This window comes from Engystomops pustulosus, chromosome 6 (assembly GCF_040894005.1).
Source record: "Engystomops pustulosus chromosome 6, aEngPut4.maternal, whole genome shotgun sequence".
Lineage (NCBI taxonomy): Eukaryota > Metazoa > Chordata > Amphibia > Anura > Leptodactylidae > Engystomops > Engystomops pustulosus.
Genome location: NC_092416.1, coordinates 183813812 through 183834800, shown reverse-complemented (window position 1 = coordinate 183834800; position 20989 = coordinate 183813812). Strand labels below are relative to the sequence as shown.

At 45.7% G+C, this 20989-nt stretch overlaps 1 protein-coding gene across 1 annotated transcript in view; it reads left to right on the top strand.

Moving 5' to 3' along the window:
* The first annotated feature begins 7604 nt into the window (after positions 1-7604).
* LOC140066020 (uncharacterized) overlaps positions 7605-20989 on the top strand; it is a 17550-nt gene continuing 4165 nt past the window's right edge. Inside the window, exons 1-4 of the mRNA XM_072113583.1 lie at positions 7605-7623; positions 8361-9376; positions 16051-16141; positions 16471-17502. Coding sequence (XP_071969684.1) covers positions 7605-7623; positions 8361-9376; positions 16051-16141; positions 16471-17502 — 2158 coding nt within the window. The remainder of the gene's footprint in view (positions 7624-8360; positions 9377-16050; positions 16142-16470; positions 17503-20989) is intronic.

The following is a 20989-nucleotide window of genomic DNA, read 5'->3' as shown; positions in this document are numbered from 1 at the left end:
AGCTGGTGAAAAGAAATATAATGGCTGTCAAGATCAGTGGTAGTGGACCCTCTCTTACCACCGCAGAGGATGACGGAAGCTGACACCAGGGAGCGGAGTCTAAGTGGCACCCATTTTTCACCAGAGCGAGCTGCAAAGCAGGTTGGACTTGTTGCGGTGGCACCACAAGGTTGCTCCACAGGCGTGACTTTATCCACAGTGGTCGCCAAGGTGAAGTACTGAGTCGTGGAGCAGAAACGACAGGCAGCATGAGACAGGGACGTAGCGGAAGGTCAAGGCAAAGACCAAGAATTGGGTCGCAAGAGCACCTGTGACGGTACCCCACCCCCCACCCCTTCGATCACCCCCTCCTCTTGGTCTGAAGTTACCTTTGCAGGAGGTCACGGTCCAAGATATTGTCCTCAGGCTCCCAAGACAATTCATCAGGCCCAAACCCCTTCCTGTGAACAAGGTCGAACTGCTTCCCTCTCACCATCTTCATGTCTCTGACCTCAAATACGTTGGTGGAAACGGCTATGGGAGCAGGAGGAGAACTTGCTGGGAGAAGCAGTTCAAGATGAGTGGGATGTGCATAGTGGAAAGAAGGCACAGCTTATAGGCCACAGGATTGATGCACTTCAGCACCTGGAAAGGACCCAGTAAAATGTGGCCTAAGTTTGTAGCTGGGGACCTTCAGCCAAACGTACAAGGAGCACAACCACTCCTTGTCATCCGGAAAAAAGAACGGAAAAGACCTGTGTCTTTTGTCGGCCTTGGTTCGAGCAGAAGCCTGTAGCAAGAAGAGTAAAGTCTGCTTCCAGATAGACTTGAGATCTTGGACAATCTCTTCCACGACAGGAACATCAGATGGGACTGACAAAGGAAGAGGTGGACAAGGGTGTTGTCTATAGACGATAGAGCCGGCAGATTCAGAGTCCAAGAAATTGTAGGAAAACTCAGCCACCACATGATGGTGTTATCTGAGGAAGATGGAAGATCTGTGATAAAGTCCATAGCCATGTGAGTCCACGGGCAGCTGGGTATCGGTAACGGCAAAAGAAGACCATCTGGTTTAAGATGAGATGGCTTGTTTTGGGCACAGGATGTGCAGAAGCCCAAAAAACCCTGTACATCCTTGACCAGATCTGGCCACCAGTAGAAACGGGAAATGAGGGCTACAGAGCGTTGCATCCCAGGGTGTCCAGCCACATGAGAGCAATGTCCCCAAGTCAGTATCCTCTTATGAAGAGCAGGTCAGATGTATGTCTTGCCAGGAGGAAGCTGCCGAAGGTTCACTGGAGCGGCAACGATCAGTCGCTCAGGAGAAATGACATGCCAAGGAGCTGGTTCTTCCCCAATAACATTAGAGGCACGAGAGAGGGCATCAGCCTTGGCGGTCTTTTCTTCCGGACGGAAGTGGATCAAGAAATTGAAGTGGGAAAAGAAGAGTGACCAGCGAGCTTGTCGTGGATTGAGGCGCTGAGCAGTCTGGAGATAAATAAGGTTATTGTGATCTGTATGTATGCAGACTGGATAGTAAGCCCCCTGCAGAAGATACCACCACTCTTCTAGTGCAAGTTTTGTGACCAGTACTTCTCGGTCTTCTATGGAGTAACTCCTCTCTGCATAGGAGAAAGCCTTAGAAAAGAACCCACAGGTGAAATTTCGGCCTTTGGGCCCTTTCTCAGTGAGCACCCAATGAGGAGGCATCAACCTCCAGCTGGAATGGCTTCTCCATATCAGGCCGTGTGAGAACTGGAGCAGAGGCAAAAGGCAAACTTCAGCTTAGAGAAAGCTTCAACCGCCGGAGGCAGAGTTTTCGATTGGTGTACTTCTTGGTTAGCGCCATAATTGGAGATACGAGGGAAGAGAAGTGCTGTATGAACTACCAGTAATAATTAGCGAAACTCGGGAATCTCTGAATAGCATGAAGTCCCACTGGGCGAGGCCATTGAAGAACTGCAAAGAGCAGTGAGAGATAGTAGTTTGTTGAGTGGCTTTATTAGGGGGGTCAGAAAAGATAGATTGGAACTTTATGAAGATGAGATGCTGTTTTATCTAGACAACTCAGGGAATATGATCCAGGCAATAATTGATATGATAGAACAACATGGCAGTATGTCCAGCATAAAAATTAACTGGAGTAAATCTTCTTTTGACCCATTGATTCCATTGTCGGAGGAGGTTCAGGCTCTTGGCTAGCTCCAGTGTGTCAGTTATGAAATATTTGGGTGTCCGTATTAGTAAAGATCCGCAGGATTATGTAGCTTTGAATGTAATACTTTTACTACGTATGTTGAGATAAAAAGTTGATATCTGGAAGAAATTAAATTTGTCCGTAGCCGCAAGAGTAGTATTATGTAAAATGATATTTTTGCCACAAATTCTTTTTCTTTTTCAAAATTGTCCAGTGATAATACCCAAAGGTTGCTTTAAATTACTAGATGTTATAATAAGAGAATAAGTATGGGGAGGAAAAACGGCACAGATAAGTTTAAAGAAATTGTATGCACCGGTGGAAGAAGGGGGTCTAGGCCTCCCTGATCATAGGAAATATTTCCTGGCATCACAACTGCTAAATATAATGGATTGTAATATAGAGAATATTTATTACACATTGGGGGAAAGATAATTTTTTGAAAGGGCTTGGGGTATGGAGTTTGCGCGAGTCAAAGGTAATGGTTAGGGAAAATGCTAGTTTCCCGATTCCCCGGCACACACAGCTAGTTTCCCGATTCCCCGGCACACACTGAATTGCCTGAATGATGATTTTCGTGGCTGAAGAGGGGCCTTATTTTTTAAGATGTTAAATAAACTATCGTAATTTTAAGTGTTCAATTTTTCAGGCAGTCAATGGTTAGGGAGGAATTTAAAATTAATTTTACTTTATTTAAATAGATGCAATGGGTGTAGGATAAGGTAAAAATCGAATTGGAGTGGCAAATTTTTTTTACACGTAACACTTTTATGGGGAGATGGGGATTGGACCTCACTGGTCAGTGAATTTTGAATGAAGTAGTAAACTTTGGCTATTATATGCTGAATTGAGATATGCTTTTGGATCTATCGTAGCTAGTGGTGAGCATTGGGAAGAGCAGCATCCTCTCCTAAAAACTCTTAGTTCCAAGTTGGGACCAAAGGCACTAATGGCAAAAATATATAAGGCTTTATGTAACGAAAAGTCTTCCCCAGCATTATACTCTTAGTTCCAAGTTGGGACCAAAGGCACTAATGGCAAAAATATATAAGGCTTTATGTAACGAAAAGTCTTCCCCAGCATTATACTGTTATAAAAAATGGAAGAGGGAAGTAGTAGATCTATCTTTGGATGAATGGATGGATGCATTAAAAATGATCAAACAAACAACAAGTAATTTCTCTCATGTAGTATCCCAAATCTTTTTGCTCCACAGAGTGTTCTATATCCCTAGAGTGTTAAATAAGTTCTGTAAAATGAAGAAAGAGGAGAAGTGTCCCAGATGCAATCTGGTGGACGCTGGTCTAATCCGTATAATCTGGAGATGTCCAAAATTGACCCGATACTGGGAGGGAGTAATTGAATGCTTACAACATTCATTTCATTGCACCATACCAAATTATTTTAAGATCTGTATTCTGGGCACTAGGATTGGGGTGAAGGGGTCAGCCGAAATGATACTTTATTCCATGAAGGGCAAGGAAGGTCATACTGTACAATTGGAAAAATACGCTAGAGCCCAAGTCCAGTCATGGAAGAGAAAGATGGATAGCATGATTATGGGGGAATGCTATGAGATGAAACAAGAGGGGTCCATAGACAGATTGCGTAAAATGAGGTTTGATAATGCAGCTGGTGCGCTACATTGTCCACATGAGAGTATGACAAGATACTCGAAGTGTTCATCATGAGTATTGAAGCTCTAGTTTGGTAAAAACCTTGGCTTCACATAGGTGCTTGAAAAGTTCCGTGATCAACGGCAATGGATATTGGTTCTTCATGGTAATTTTGTTAAGGCTGCGATAGTCTATGCATGGACAGAGTGACCCATCCTTATTGGCCACAAAGAAGAACCCTGCACTGGCAAGAGAAGAGGATTTGTGTATGAACCTCCTAAGCAAGTTGCTGGGCCCAGCAACCGGTCTTCGCTTGCTTTTCCGAGAAGACTTCAGCCATGTATGGAGTGGGAAGACCCACCAGAGGCTTTGAGGAAATTGTAGAAGACACAGTTGACACAGGACAAGGTACCACCAAACAGTGTGACTGCTACTCCGGACCCCAGTGAAGAACCTCACCAGTGCGCCAGTTCAGCTGAGGAGCATGTCGTTGCAACCATGGGAGACCAAGTAGAACTGGAGAAGTAGATCGAGAAGGACATAGAACGACAGTCTCTCTTTAAGCAAGGCCCCCAACTTGCAAACATAGGAGCTCTCTGCAATACTGGACCTAGTCAAAGATGACCTACCCACTGACTGAAGAAATGACCAGCGGCTTCTCTAGACAAACCACGAAAAAACAATGTTAAGAGACCAGGGCATCGAGGAAGCTCCCCGTAGAGCCGGAGTCCAGGAAGGCTGAGGATTGAACTGGACCACTAGTTCGAAAACTGAATAGAATTGGAACATTCAGGCATGGAGAAGCTTTTTTCTCACCTAGGTGCGTGCCTTTTCCAGATGCTGAGGACGAACTGGACAAGTCTGGAGAAAGTGTTCTGGGCTGGCACAATAGAGACAGATACTCCTGCCTACTTTGGGAACGCTCTTGGGTAGCCAGACGAGCTCTATCCACCTGCATCAGTTCCTCTTCAGCTGACACGGAAGGTGGATTACATGGTCTTTGGAAGACAGTGGCCAGACGGGACAGAGGTCGGGTCCTGACTTGCACTTGTTCCAGACGCTGCTCCTCAAAGCGCTCAGTAAACTGGATATCAATCTGAGTGCTGAGAGAAATGAGACCACTCAGAGTAGACGACAGGTCGCGAGCAGACAATGCGTCTTTAATCTGTCCAGCAAAAAAGGTTTAACGGTTGCGGCCAAGGCTGCTTCATTCCATGCTAGCTCAGTAGCTAGGGTACGGAACTGAAACGCATAGTCACTAACAAATAAGTCCCCTTGACGCAGTGCGCTCCCAGCAGAAGACGTCGGGCAGGTTCCTCAAAGACAGACCCAACTTGGAACTCAGAGAAGAAGGAGCCGATATTAGCTGTGACCGGGTCTTTCCTGTCCCAGAGAGGAGTAGCCCATGCCAGTGCCTTCTGGGAAAGGAGGCTAGTAGTGGACCCCATGTACCACTGCGGACAATGATGTAAGCCGACAGTTGGGAGAGGAGTCTAAGTGGTACCCGGTTCATAGACTCCATAGCGGAAGGTCAGGGCAGGCAGCAGAGGAGCGTAGTCCGAGACGGAACCGGGGTCACAACGGGAATTCACCAAACAATCACAGAGCATAGGAACATGCTTTTCACTAAAGCATGAGGCACAATGATCCGACGGGGCAAAAAAGGGAGAGGCTGGCTACTTATTACAATTAATCGCACCCTGGCCCTTTAAAACTCGAGAAGCCAACGCACGTGCACCGGATCACGGAAAGGTGATTGAGCCTGTCACAGTGCTGAGGGCACACAGGTGCGTCTGCGACCCAAGAGGGGGTTGCAGGAATGAAAATGAAATTGCAATAATCTCACAACAAATACTAAGATATAAAATTATCCATACCCCAGATGTTATAAAAACTGTATAAATGCTTAAAAATGGCAAGGTAGGGAGATCAGCTAAGTACCGGGAAATGTCACGTATGGGTCATGTTTTTAAACCTGAATATTTCTGTATGAATTGGACCTTAGCACTAAATAAATGAAGTTTTCTTCTAGATGTCAAAATTTTACACTGATCTAATCTCCGTCATAGAGAAACTCATATTAGAATTCATACAAAAGCCACCACCTACCACTGATCATCAGTATCTTCTCAGTGTTTTCATGTATTGATTTCAATGATTGTATTTTTTTAATAAACAACAATACACTAGGAGGGTAGTGTAAACTCCCTACCTAGATCCGCCAAAGTCAATAAACATTAAAGTACAAATGGTGGATGACATACTTAAAACTTTACTTTTAATAAAACTACAAAGATTAAAATATGCATTAAAGAGTAATAGCGATAACTCCATATGGAGCACTTAAAAATGCCAACCAGCAAAGATAAATTATATGCTTGTCAGAGAGAAGCAAGCTAAAACGTCTCTACACCTCAAAGTACTTTTCAGAATTAAATGAAAAGGACCACATACCGGTCCATAATCGATGAAAGAAACTGTTGTGTATGCCTTAGTAATATATGCCTTGCGCTTAGGACAGTACTCTTCAGGTTAAAACATTTGGTGTTAATCTTTTCAGTTGGACAGATAGAAATGGTGTATTCCAAAGAAAAATAGACTAGTGTCATAAGTATCTTAGATAAATCCCTAGACAGATTGAGATGGTAGGTCCCAAAAAGAGATCGACAAGTTCCGAGGTTTCTTGCTCAAACCTGGTCAAGCTCTACATGACATGTTTCGACTATAATAATAGGCTCATCAGGGGCTTAATAGACCAATGAGTCCTATATCCGATCTGGCAATAGTAGCAGAGGGAGGCAGGAGGGACAAAATGGGATAATTTAGAATGGGTTAATGGCAGTGGCCAGGTAGTGTACAAATAAAGTATCCATTCAGGAATGATTCCTAATAATGACTTGCGCTATAATAAAACAGTGCCCTTGCATGCGGCGTGGTGCTGAAATGTCAGTGGATCACAAATGTAGTTTTTACACGATAATTTATAAGTTTTTACTGTGTCTCATCTTTCATTTCAGGATCAGACAATGGAGAGAGACACGAGGGTGGAGAGAATCTTCCAGCTCACCCTAGAGATTCTCTTCTATATTACTGGAGAGGTGAGAGATTGTGATGAGGTCACATGACATCATTATCTATGGGAATAACAGATGATAGGACTGGAGAGGTGAGAGATTCTGGAAATGTATGGAGGGAGATTTATCAATGTGTCTCTCCATAACCAGGATTACACAGTAGTGAGGAAGACCTCTAGTGGGCGCTGTCAGGCCCCTGTGTATGAAGGACGGGAGAGAACCCTGGGCCCAATCCCGGCTCCTCCACCTCACCCCCTGATACATGATGACATCAATGAGCAGAAGATCCTAGAAGTCACCCACAAGATGATGGAGCTGCTGACTGGAGAGGTGACACTGCTGGGAATGCTGGGACATTATACAGTAACGCTATGAAGGGATCTGGGTGATGACGGGATCATTGTGTGTGTCAGGTTCCTATAAGGTGTCAGGATGTGGCTGTCTATTTCTCCATGGAGGAGTGGGAGTATTTAGAAGGACACAAAGATGTGTACAAGGACGTCATGATGGAGGACCACCAGCCCCTCACATCAGCAGGTAATAGACAGGACTAAATCCACACGTCCTTTCATTATCTGTATGGAAAGAAGGAATTCAGTCTCTGGATGTGTTTCCTACAGGTAGATCCAGTAAGAGAACATCACCGGAGAGATGTCCCAGTCCTCTTCTTCTACCACAGGATTGTTCAGAGGAGAAATATGTCCCACAGGATCATCAGGTAGATGGAGATAAGACTTCATGACATCTTCTCTCATTTGTAGAGGTTTACTATAATCATATAATCTTGTCTTATTGTAAATTTCATGTCCATATATTTTCTAGGTGCTTGAATCCAGTTTTCTTTTCTTAAAAAGTTTAATACTCTGTAAATGAGAAACATGTAGATTCCTCTTTAAAGTAAGGAAACAACATAGTGGAGACCTGCAGTTATGCGTCTCAGATAACTCCTCCTGTCAGGTCATATTTGGTTGTCATGATAATTACTTATTATTTTTTATCAGCAGAATCCTTCTCTGTGACTTCTCCATCGTCTGGTGACTTCTTACAATATTTGTTTCTCAGTTTGTGTATCAGGGTGAAGATGTGAAGAATATTCCTGCTCCAGAGACATATGTGAGGGGCGATGAGCGATGTAAGGAGGAGATTCCTACAGGTAACTGCCCAGGTGAGTAGTAACCACTAGATAAAGCAGAGACGAGTGATAACACAATACAGAACATGGAGACATAGACTAAGAAAAGCTGGAAGGTGGGAGCTATGAGGGTCAGGAATACTGCTCACCAGGACCTCGGAGGAGGAGGCTGAGATGTTACATCAGTAATAATACAGAACCTTATGGTAAGCAGGAAAGTCATAGCCACCATGGGCAGACAAGAAATGCTGCATGTACCCGGATTGCTGATATCACACAAATGTCCTGTGATACATCTTCAGAGTTTTCTTACCACAACCAATGATAAGGTTATATTTTATAATTTGTTTTATTCTCTGCAGTTGACAACACCAGGAGCTCAGAGGAACATCTGATATCATCACATGTTACAGCAGGTGATGGTTGTATCACACCAGATACATCTGAAGATCATGACAATATCCCAGATGCCTCCTCAGACCTTCACACACAAGATCCGTCATCTGCTCCTATTAAATGGTTCCTTTCTACTGAATCATCAGGAATGGATACAAACATAATGTCGTGTTTAGAAAGTGGGAACAATTTTAATGTTATAGTAGATCTTCATCAAAGTTACATGGGAGAGAAGCAATTATCCTGTTTAGCATGTGGGAAAACTGCTTTTGTACTGCAACAGGGAAGTCACACAGGAGAGCTTTTTTCATGTCCTGAATGTGGTAAATGTTTTAGCAAAAAATCAAATCTTGTTAGACATCAAAGAAGTCACACAGGGGAAAATCCATTTTCATGTTCAGATTGCGAGAAATGTTTTACAGACATCACAAAACTTGTTCGGCATCAAAGAAGTCACACAGGGGAGAAGCCATATTCATGCACAGAATGCGAGAAGCGTTTTACTCAAAAAATCCATCTTGTTAAACATCAGCGAACTCACACAGGGGAGAAGCCATATTCATGTTCAGATTGTGGGAAATGTTTTGCTCGGAATTCCCACCTTGTTAGACATCAGAGAAGCCACACGGGGGAGAAGCCGTTTTCATGTTCAGATTGTGGGAAATGCTTTGCTTCAAAATTGAATCTTGTGAGACATCAGAGAAGTCACACAGGGGAGAAGCCCTTTACTTGTTCAGATTGTGGGAAAAGTTTTGTTCGAAAATCACATCTTGACCAGCATGTGATAATTCACACAGGGGAGAAGCCATTTTCATGTTCACAATGTGGGAGATGTTTTACACAGAAAACCCATTTTCATCAACATCTGTTAGTTCACACAGGGGAGAAGCCATTTTCATGTTCAGATTGCGGGAGAAGTTTTGCTCGGAAACCTCATCTGGTTAACCATCAGAAGTCCGCACACAGTAGTATAGTGGAATTTACACTTTGAATCTGGGAAACGTTCAAGCCACAGATGTTATCATTTTAATCGAAAAACGAACCCTGGAAAAGTATGATGTAATACAAGAAAAGTGGACAGAAATTTATAGTACTAACATATTTAGTAATTGTAAAATCCGAGAACCTGTCACCAATCATCTGAAAATATTTAATTCCAAAATACTTATTTCTAATTGATCCCATCTGTACAGGACCCCTCCAGCCATAAGTTGTCACGTTTTACATTATATGATTTTGTGTGTCTCTATATTAGTCTTTGTGTCTCACTTTACTGTTTCTATACATCACATTGTGATATTGCACCCAAATGAATCCCAGGTCAGGTTAGTGTGAAGTCCTGATGGTCAGTAATTAGCATCTCCTGGGCTTTCTGGAATTGGAACTCAACTATTGCCTGCTTCTGCTCACACACCCTTTCCAACACAAGTGGAATTCCAGCTGATTGCTACATTACATTTGAGGCAGGGCTGAAGGTTGAGTGGCAGTGGAACAAAGCCTATTTTGTAAATAGTTTGGTTTTTTCCCCTCCTTTGGCTGGTGTGATCTTTTATCCAGACAGATGGGTTTCAGAACGTCCCGCTGCCATTTCCTCATGGCAGTGCTGAATCTGGTGGTACAGTTGCTCCATTGACTGGATGAAGAGAAAGTGGAGTAGGAGGCAACAAGTGGCAAGAAGTGATGTCTGGCAATTTTGGCTGGTGAAAGTGTATGTGCCAAAGCACAGCTGCCAGTTAAAGGTGTTATCTGAGATTAGCAATAAATTGGTGATGGACTGGGGCGGGCTTTTAAAAAAACAAGTTCACTCACCTCCTCTGTCGCTGCTGATGTCCAGCGCGGCGGTCCTTCTGATCCATGCCGCAGTAAACAAACAGCTGACCACCTCTGCCGGCCACGAGCATTGCTTCTGTGCCCCTGTAAACAGGGGTAAGGGTCAGACATTCCACAGCGTGGGACATCAGCAGCGATGGAGGAGGGGAATAATTTTTTTTTAAAAAAAGCCCGCCCCCAAGGCCATCACTAATTTATTGCTAATCATGGATAACCCCTGTAAAGAGATTTAATGTCCCTTCCCATGTTTACATGTCCATGAACTGGCATCCTCAATTTGATGGCATTGCAACGTGTAGGTTATTGTGAATGTTCTGTAAGAGCATTGCACTACACAAGTGGTATCACAAGATATTCAAAATGTCCCTCAGGAGTATTGAATGCAGTGATCTCCGTTCCTGATTGATACAGGAGATTTAGCCATTCCTAATCTTAGGCCCCACTAAAGAGCAGCTCACCTGGTGAGGGTTCGGGACATGTGGCACCATGGCAAAAGTAAGTTTTAAGTAGTTCTCCCCAGTACCAATTTCAGCTGCACCTTGGGTAGTTGCGTTTTCATCTGACAATATTGTGTATTCTTCAGGTCTGGGAACCCCTACTGCCTGCTTATTCCTCAATGTACCCAGTGTTGGGCCATCCTCATTTCACTACAGACACAAAGGACATGACTGGTGGTCCTCTGGGATATCTACAATCTTCCACATTCAGTTTGACTCCTTCAGGAAGCCCTTCTTTGATCTTGCTGAGCCCTCAGCGGTGGCAGTGTTTACCATGTGGAGATCTCACCCGAAGAACCTTTCTCCGCACCCTGCCCTCCGCGGCAGAGAGACTGTATCCGCCTCATTTGAAGGGCCATGCTTGGGCTCAGAACCACTGATCTATAATATCCTAGTAAGATCCAGTGATCAACCTCCAACTCTTTTACCCGCTGTTTTCCCTACAGTTGACCACATTTTTTTGAGGTATTGAGTTGACGAGGGCGAGTTATTTCATATTTTGCGGTCTTGCACAGTATTGTCCACTTTCTGGGCCGCTTTTTCCGAGCCGCCATTCTGCGTAACATTGTTTTGTTTTGTTCATTTGCCAGCATTGTGAGATCTCCACTCCGGTGTATAAACACTCTCTCCTACATTTCTGCTTATGGCTTCTCGCTCGTGCATCTCTCTACCAGGGTCCAGACAGTGGCTCTTACAGTATCGGTTTGGTCTTCGGAGGTCAATGACTTTATGGATATTGATGACCTGACTGCCTCAGATTCCTATGAGAAGTTTTACTCTTTCTGGCTTCCCTGGACTTCGTTCAAACAATTAGGTGCCTAAGGAGAACTCTTGACTTCTGGAGACTAAATGGGGACCTACAGTTTCATCTCTGGCTGTTTTCTTTTTGTTGTCTTGGTGGTTTCTTCTACAACGGGAGGGATTTTTCTCAGTAGGAGTCTCCATGTTATAGTAAATATAAAATTACCATACAACCCTTCCTGCAGGGGGTGGTCTGAACTGGGCAGAGTAATAATATGTGATAGATAGAAGCTTCATACAGAGGAAGAGACCAACACAAGTCTCAGCGCTGTTCACAACTTCTCACATGGCCCCGCCCCTGGCAACACTTCCTGGAGCCTGACTCCTCCCACACATGTGGCTTATCACATGACTATGACATCATCACAGGTCCTATAGCTTCTCCAGAAGCCCAGAGCCTGACTCCTCCCACACATGGGGCTGGTCACATGACTATGATATCATCACAGGTCCTGTCACATATATCTGGAGCTCTGCAGGTGGAGGTAGGTGTGTAGTCACTCCCATCTCTCTGGCTTGGGGTTTCCTTCTGGCCGGGGGGGTCACATAAGGAGGTTGGTGGTTCCTCATTGGCCGGGCTGTGAGTCACTCCAACAGCAGAAGATGTGACCAGTGCGGAGGAGGCGACAGGAATGGGAGAGGGGACACCCGGTGCAATGTGCTGCAGACGTTGAATGCCCCCGGCGCAATGTGCTGCAGGCACTGGATGCCCCCGGCGCAATGTGCTGCAGGCGATAGAGATGTGGCGCCCCTTCCCCTTAGGCTGACAGGAATGGGAGAGGGGACACCCGGCGCAATGTGCTGCAGGCGCTGGATGCCCCCTGGCGCAATGTGTTGCAGGCGATAGATATGTGGCGCCCCTTCCCCCTAGGCTGACAGGAATGGGAGAGGGGACACCCGCTGCAATGTGCTGCAGGCGCTGGATGCCCCCGGCGCAATGTGCTGCAGGCGCTGGATGCCCCCGGCGCAATGTGCTGCAGGCGCTGGATGCCCCCGGCGCAATGTGCTGCAGGCGCTGGATGCCCCCGGCGCAATGTGCTGCAGGCGCTGGATGCCCCCGGCGCAATGTGCTGCAGGCGCTGGATGCCCCCGGCGCAATGTGCTGCAGGCGCTGGATGCCCCCGGCGCAATGTGCTGCAGGCGCTGGATGCCCCCGGCGCAATGTGCTGCAGGCGCTGGATGCCCCCGGCGCAATGTGCTGCAGGCGCTGGATGCCCCCGGCGCAATGTGCTGCAGGCGCTGGATGCCCCCGGCGCAATGTGCTGCAGGCGCTGGATGCCCCCGGCGCAATGTGCTGCAGGCGCTGGATGCCCCCGGCGCAATGTGCTGCAGGCGATAGCTATGTGGCACCCCTTCCCCTTAGGCCGAGGTTCTCTCCTGACAGGGACACCAGGAGCTGCCATTGCGCTCACTGGGAAAGTGGGGAAAGGGCTTGTAGGGAATAGTCGGGGCTGTGGGTCAGCCTGATGTGTATTCCTCCCCCACTAGGGCTGACTCCCAGGATGGAGGAGGAGGTCACTTGCCTTGTGGTGATGGCGGCGCACACTTGTACTGGATCTGCAAGGACAGTGGCCCCCGGGTACCTACCTCCTCACAGCGCTGCTAGCTGTGCTCTCACCTTGCCTCCTCAGCACTGACCACCTCGCTGTCTCCATAACAGCTCACTGACTTCTAACTCCTCCCTCCTCCTTCCCATAATCCTCTTGTGCTGCTCTCACCTTAGCTCCTCAGCACTGACCACCTCGCTGTCTCCATAACAACTCACTGACTTCTAACTCCTCCCTCCTTCTTCCCATAATCCTCTTGTGCTGCTCTCACCTTGGTAGCCGCCCCCTTCTTTATTAAACATATAACAATTACATACACAGTACATCGCCACTGCTGTAGGACCTGACATTCTATACAAAGTGGAGGGTGCTACATATACAAACTGTGCAATGTGCTGCAGGTGATGGATACACCCGGTGCAATGTGCTGCAGGTGATGGATACACCCGGTGCAATGTGCTGCAGGTGATGGATATACCTGGTGCAATGTGCTGCAGGTGATGGATACACCCTGTGCAATGTGCTGCAGGTGATAAATACACCCTGTGCAATGTGCTGCAGGTGATAAATACACCCTGTGCAATGTGCTGCGGGTGATGGATACACCCGGTGCAATGTGCTGCAGGTGATAGATACACCTGGTGCAATGTGCTGCAGGTGATGGATACACCCGGTACAATGCGCTGCAGGCGATGGATACACCTGGTGCAATGTGCTGCAGGTGATGGATACACACGGTACAATGTGCTGCAGGCGATGGATACACCCGGTGCAATGCGCTGCAGGCGATGGGTACACCTGGTGCAATGTGCTGCAGGTGATGGATACACCCGGTACAATGCGCTGCAGGCGATGGATAAACCCAGAGCAATGTGCTGCAGGCGATGGATACACCCAATGCAATGTGCTGCAGGCGATGGATACACCTGGTGCAATGTGCTGCAGGTGATGGATACACCCGGTACAATGCGCTGCAGGCGATGGATACAACCGGTGCAATGTGCTGCAGGCGATGGATACACCCGGTGCAATGTGCTGCAGGCGATGGGTACACCCGGTGCAATGTGCTGCAGGCGATGGATACACCCGGTACAATGTGCTGCAGGTGATGGATACACCCGGTGCAATGTGCTGCAGGCGATGGATACACCCGGTGCAATGCGCTGCAGGCGATGGATACACCTGGTGCAATGTGCTGCAGGCGATGGATACACCTGGTGCAATGTGCTGCAGGTGATGGATACACCCGGTACAATGCGCTGCAGGCGATGGATACACCCGGTGCAATGTGCTGCAGGCGATGGATACACCCGGTGCAATGCGCTGCAGGCGATGGGTACACCCGGTGCAATGCGCTGCAGGCGATGGGTACACCCGGTGCAATGCGCTGCAGGCGATGGGTACACCCGGTGCAATGTGCTGCAGGCGATGGATACACTCGGTGCAATGTGCTGCAGGTGATGGATACACCCGGTGCAATGTGCTGCAGGCGATGGATACACCCGGTGCAATGTGCTGCAGGCGATGGATACACCCGGTGCAATGTGCTGCAGGCGATGGATACACCCGGTGCAATGTGCTGCAGGCCGTGGATACACCCGGTGCAATGTGCTGCAGGCCGTGGATACACCCGGTGCAATGTGCTCTTCATATAATGTTTTACATCTTCTCGATGCTTTGTGTAAAGGCTTATGGAATGTTCTGGATGAAGGTCACTTTAAAGATCTAATATCTTTAGCCAAACAAATTCCTGGGAAAAAAATACTGATAGATACTGGAAGAGCTGCCGAATGTTCCCTCCTATTAGATTATTATCCCGGATTCTGTGGGCAGGGACTAAAAATCTAACTTGATAAAACTTCTTTGCCCCAGAAACAAATTCCGTCTCTTTCATCTAAAGACCCTGCAATGTATCCTGTATGTGACATCCTCATATTCTTATCCATACAAGGTCCCAACATCAACCACTGATCATCCGGATCTTCTCATTGTTTTCATAGGTTGATTTCACTTTTTATTTTATCTTTCATTCAGGATCAGACAATGGAGAGAGACACGAGGGTGGAGAGAATCTTCCAGCTCACCCTAGAGATTCTCTTCTATATTACTGGAGAGGTGAGAGATTGGGATGAGGTCACATGACATCATTATCTATGGGAATAACAGATGATAGGACTGGAGAGGTGAGAGATTCTGGAAATGTACGGAGGGAGATTTATCAATGTGTCTCTCCATAACCAGGATTACACAGTAGTGAGGAAGACCTCTAGTGGGCGCTGTCAGGCCCCTGTGTATGAAGGACGGGGGAGAACCCTGAGCCCAATCCCGGCTCCTCCACCTCACCCCCTGATACATGATGACATCAATGAGCAGAAGATCCTAGAAGTCACCCATAAGATGATGGAGCTGCTGACTGGAGAGGTGACACTGCTGGGAATGCTGGGACATTATACAGTAACGCTATGAAGGGATCTGGGTGATGACGGGATCATTGTGTGTGTCAGGTTCCTATAAGGTGTCAGGATGTGGCTGTCTATTTCTCCATGGAGGAGTGGGAGTATTTAGAAGGACACAAAGATGTGTACAAGGACGTCATGATGGAGGACCACCAGCCCCTCACATCAGCAGGTAATAGACAGGACTAAATCCACACGTCCTTTCATTATCTGTATGGAAAGAAGGAATTCAGTCTCTGGATGTTTCCTACAGGTAGATCCAGTAAGAGAACATCACCGGAGAGATGTCCCAGTCCTCTTCTTCTACCACAGGATTGTTCAGAGGAGAAATATGTCCCACAGGATCATCAGGTAGAGGGAGAGAAGGCTTCATGATATATTCTCTGATTTGTGGGAGTTTATTATAGTCATAAAATCTTCCAAAAATTTTTAAAATCCCATGTCTTTATGAGCATCAGCTGAAACCTTCGGTGTTGCTTCTCCATTGTCTGGTCACCTCTACAATTTTTATTTCTTCATTTCCAGGATGAAGATGTGAAGAATATTCCTGCCCCAGAGACATATGTGAGGGGCGATGAGCGATGTAAGGAGGAGATTCCTACAGGTAACTGCCCAGGTGAGTAGTAACCACTAGATAAAGCAGAGACGAGTGATAACACAATACAGAACATGGAGACATAGACTAAGAAAAGCTGGAAGGTGGGAGCTATGAGGGTCAGGAATACTGCTCACCAGGACCTCGGAGGAGGAGACTGAGATGTTACATCAGTAATAATACAGAACCTTATGGTAAGCAGGAAAGTCATAGCCACCATGGGCCGACAAGAAATGCTGCATGTACCCGGATTGCTGATATCACACAAATGTCCTGTGATACATCTTCAGAGTTTTCTTACCACAACCAATGATAAGGTTATATTTTATAATCTGTTTTATCCTTCACAGATGACAACACCAGGAGCTCAGAGGAACCTCTGATATCATCACATGTTACAGCAGGTGATGGTTGTATCGCACCAGATACATCTGAAGATCATGACAATATCCCAGATGTATCCTCAGACCTTCACACACAAGATCCGTCATCTGCTCCTATTAGATGGGTCCTTTCTACTGAATCATCCACAACTCTTAACATCAACTACTGTTTAGAACGTGGGAAACAATGTAATGTTATAGCAGATCTTCAGCAAAGTCACAAGGAAAAGAAGCAATTTTGCTGTTTAGAATGTGGGAAATGTTTCAACAGGAAAACTGTTTATGTAATACACCAGAGAATTCACACAGGGGAGAAGCCGTTTTCATGTTCAAAATGTGGGAAATGTTTTAATAGGAAACCTGCTCTTGTTATACACCAGAGAAGTCACACAGGGGGGATGTTTTCATGCCTAGAATGTGGGAAATGTTTTAACCAAAACTCAGAACTTGTTAGACATCAAAGATCTCACACAGGGGAGAAGCCATTTTCATGCACAGAATGTGGGAAATGTTTTACTCAAAAATGCCATCTTGTTAAACATCAACGAATTCACACAGGGGAGAAGCCATATTCGTGTTCAGATTGTGAGAGATGTTTTACCTCCAATGAGAATCTTGTAAGACATCAAAGAACTCACACAAAGGAAAAGCCATCTTCTTGTTCAGAAAGTGAGAACCGCTTTAGCTTAAAATCAGATCTTGTAAGACATCAAAGAAGCCACACAAAGGAAATTCCATATATATGTTCAGAATGTGGGAAATGTTTCAGCCAGAAATCACATCTTCAACGACATCAGAGAAGTCACACAGGGGAGAAGCCATTTCCTTGTTCAGATTGTGGGAAATGTTTTTCTCGGAAATCCCATCTTGTTATACATCAGAGAATTCACACGGGGGAGAAGCCATTTTCATCTTCAGATTATTTGAAATATTTTGCTCAGAAATTGGATCTTATTGACCATCAGAAGTCCTCAAACAATGTTAAAGCCGAATTCACATTTTGAATCTGGGAAATGTTGAAGCTACAGATCACATCATTTTACGTAATCAAAAAAAAAACTCCTCCAATACTGTGCAAGTATGATGTAATAAAAGGAAAGTAGACAATAATTTATAGTACTTAGATCTTTAATAAATGTGAAGCCTCCATCACTGTCTCTGTCTGGAGAAATCAAGGTTTAATCACCGGAGGCGACAGGGTTTTTTTTTACTATGAGAACTGTCAATCCGTGGAATAGCCTGCCTCAGGCGCTGGTCACAGCAGGGACAGCGGAGAGCTTCAAGAAGGGTCTAGATGCCGTTTTACACCTAAATAACATTGATGGTTGTTTTATATAGAATTGTTTCTACTAAATCCCTTCCTCATCAAATCCCTTCCCTTCCTCGTTTGAACTTGAAGTGTCTTTTTTTTCAACCGTATGAACTATGAACTAATCATCAGCAGATGTTTGATTGCAAAAAAAACTTCCTGCCATAAGTTTGTCTTGTGCTAAAATATATTATTCTGCTTGTCTCTCTTCTGCTGTTTTATATATAACATTCGGATATTGTGCCCTAAATGAATGCCAGGCCAGGTCCTGACTGGCGTAGATTTTGCCTATAACATGTAAATTCGATGGGATAGGTCATTACCAGCCCACTCTGCTGCCCCCCCCCCCCCCCCAAAACCCGTAAAGGCGTAAGGTCGCATTGCCATCAAAGGAAAGTCTTAGGCCCGTTCCACACTTGCATGCTGCCGGGATCGTGTAGCCTGAACGCTGCACACCGGGAGTGAACTGACATGTTGAGTCCAGGCCGTGCAATCCCGGCAGCATGCGTTGCAAGTGTGGAACGGGCCTTAGAGCAGCAGTACTCTAGATGAACATAGAAAGTCGCCGCTCAATATTCATAATAGCTTCTCTGACATTGCCTGCCACTGATTGGACAGTATGAGAGAATATTGGGACTGATATCTCCGCAATTGGGGGATCCAGGAAGAAAATTCAGAGTGTCCTTGAATCTGTGTGTCTGCCATTATTGAATGCTCATCTCCATGTGTAAGATGGTGAAGGTCCTCTTTAAATGTAGTTTAGGGACATTAAAATTCTTTACAGTGTCCTGTAATATTCTTTTCAAATACGTCACTCGGGCAACACCAGAAGGACTGAGGGTAATTCTTCTGAAAATGTTTGTTCTCTTGCCGTCATCCAGGTTGCAGAATACAGGATACAAAATACTTGCATGGTTTATCAGTCACGTGTCCATGGCAGTAAGTCTTTTCTTGAGATTATGTGGTCAGGAGGTTTCCATCATCACCAGTAGCTCTTCATATGTCATTATCCACGTGTCATGTGTGCGTCTTCCATATGCGAGAACCCTCGGAACAGTCCGAGCGGTGAGAGCTGTCCTGAGACGGGAGAGAGCCCTTCATGACTCTATTTGCCAGTCATATATAGTACTAAAGTTGTGTCTTGTAGTGTTGGATGTCTAGTGTCCAGGATCGGCTCCAGGTTTCAGTAGGCCTCTGGGAGACAGAGCCTCAGTGGGCCCCTTTACCGTGAACTCACCTGGCGGCATTAAAAATTCTGAAACTTATACAATCTCCTGTTCCCTAAAATATGAACTAGTTTATCATCCCAAACAGCTCCTCATGGTTACTATATATATAAATCCCCCTCACCCCCTATGGAATCCTTATGTATGTACATCCGTATACGGGGCCCCCCCCAGCAGCTCTGGGCCCCGCCACTTCCACGGGTATGCCCAGTGCTTGCCCCTGCCCTGCTAGTGTCTCTATATATGGTATGTACTTTATATTTAGGCTTGATGTAACATCCCTTTATATCAATATAGATTTTGTGTCAGCAGTGTCTACAGTGTATGTAGATAAATAATATTTAACACCTCTCCTGGCAGCCGTTGTTTTAACTAACTTCTAAAACCTCAGAAGTGGCAGTGTTGAGCCAATGGAGATCTCTTACCTCCACACCTGTGAAACTGTCTCCACCTCATTTGAAGGAATATGTTTGGGCTCAGAACCCCTGCACCACTCTCTATACCTGATGTACAATATTCTGCTTAAAATCTGTAATCGATCTCCACTTCCTTATCTGTCTCATTCGGGAATCTGGTCTAAAAGTAACCTCTCTGGAACAGAGTTTCACCCTTTCTCACGAGACAACCATCTCACTTTGGCTGTAACTCTGTCCTGGTGGTTTCCTCTTCGACGGAAGGGATTTTCCTCAGTTGAAGTCTCTGTGTCATACTGAATCTATAGTTTTAATGATATATTCCTCTACGGCGGCCATCTTGGAGCAAGAGAACCAAACAGAAGCCATTTTAAGTTTTAGCCGGGGGTCATGCCAGAGGTTAAACACTGTCCAGCTAAGGTCATGATTCAAACTTCATTTTTATGTAACCTGTTTGCTCGCCTGCCAGCTAATTCCCTTGACATTTAATGAGAAGCCAGTCTGTCCTTCATCCTTTGTTATATATTTCTGCTCTAGCACCAGCTCATGTCCTTCTTCTCAGGGAAATTAGTATAAACATGTCTGCGTACAAGGCTTATTAACCTTTTCTGAGAATGTGCTGGTAAATTCATTATGGCCAATAGCATTACAGTATTCTCATCTCCTTTTTCACGCCCCCCAATGCTGCTTTTTCTGTTTTTATATATACGACTGTGGTTTGGAAATAAACAGTGTGATTTAAGTGCAGCTGAAGACCATGCCTGCGTCTTGGATTTGTTCTCTCCTCCTGGTACCGGGAGCCATGAAAGAATTAATTTGAAAGTCACCTTTACAACATGAAGGACTGTTTTGAGTCCTAGATAAAAAATCTCTAACAATAGTTACCATAAACCCTTCCTGCAGGGGGTGTCACATCTCTGCTGTATCATCAAATCAGGCAAATATATAATGATATCATAATATCATCATCACAATACACAACGAGCAGAGTAATAAGAGATTACAATGCGTCTTCTGGGTTCTGTTGGTGTCCATTATATCACTAGAGGGGAAGAGACGAACACAAGTCTCAGCGCTGGTCACAACTTCTCCTCACATGGCCCCGCCCCTAGCAACACTTCCTGGAGCCTGACTCCTCCCACACATGTGACTAATCACATGGTCATGACATCATCACAGGTCCTATAGCTTCTCCAGCAGCCCAGAGCCTGACTCCTCCCACACATGGGGCTGATCACATGACTATGACATCATCACAGGTCCTGTCACATATATCTGGAGCTCTGCAGGTGGAGGTAGGTGTGTAGTCACCGGGGACATTTATCAGTGACCCATCACTCCCATCTCTCTGGCTTGGTGTCACATAAGGAGGTTGGTGGTTCCTGGTTTCCTCCTCGCTCATTGGTCGGGCTGTGTGTCACTCCTATGTGCTGCAGGTGATGGGCCACATACTGTTAAATTGTTGCAGATATTTCTCTGTATAGATCTCGGTGGGACGTGTAACCACCATTGTGGCCGTTGTGTTTCATACAATGTTT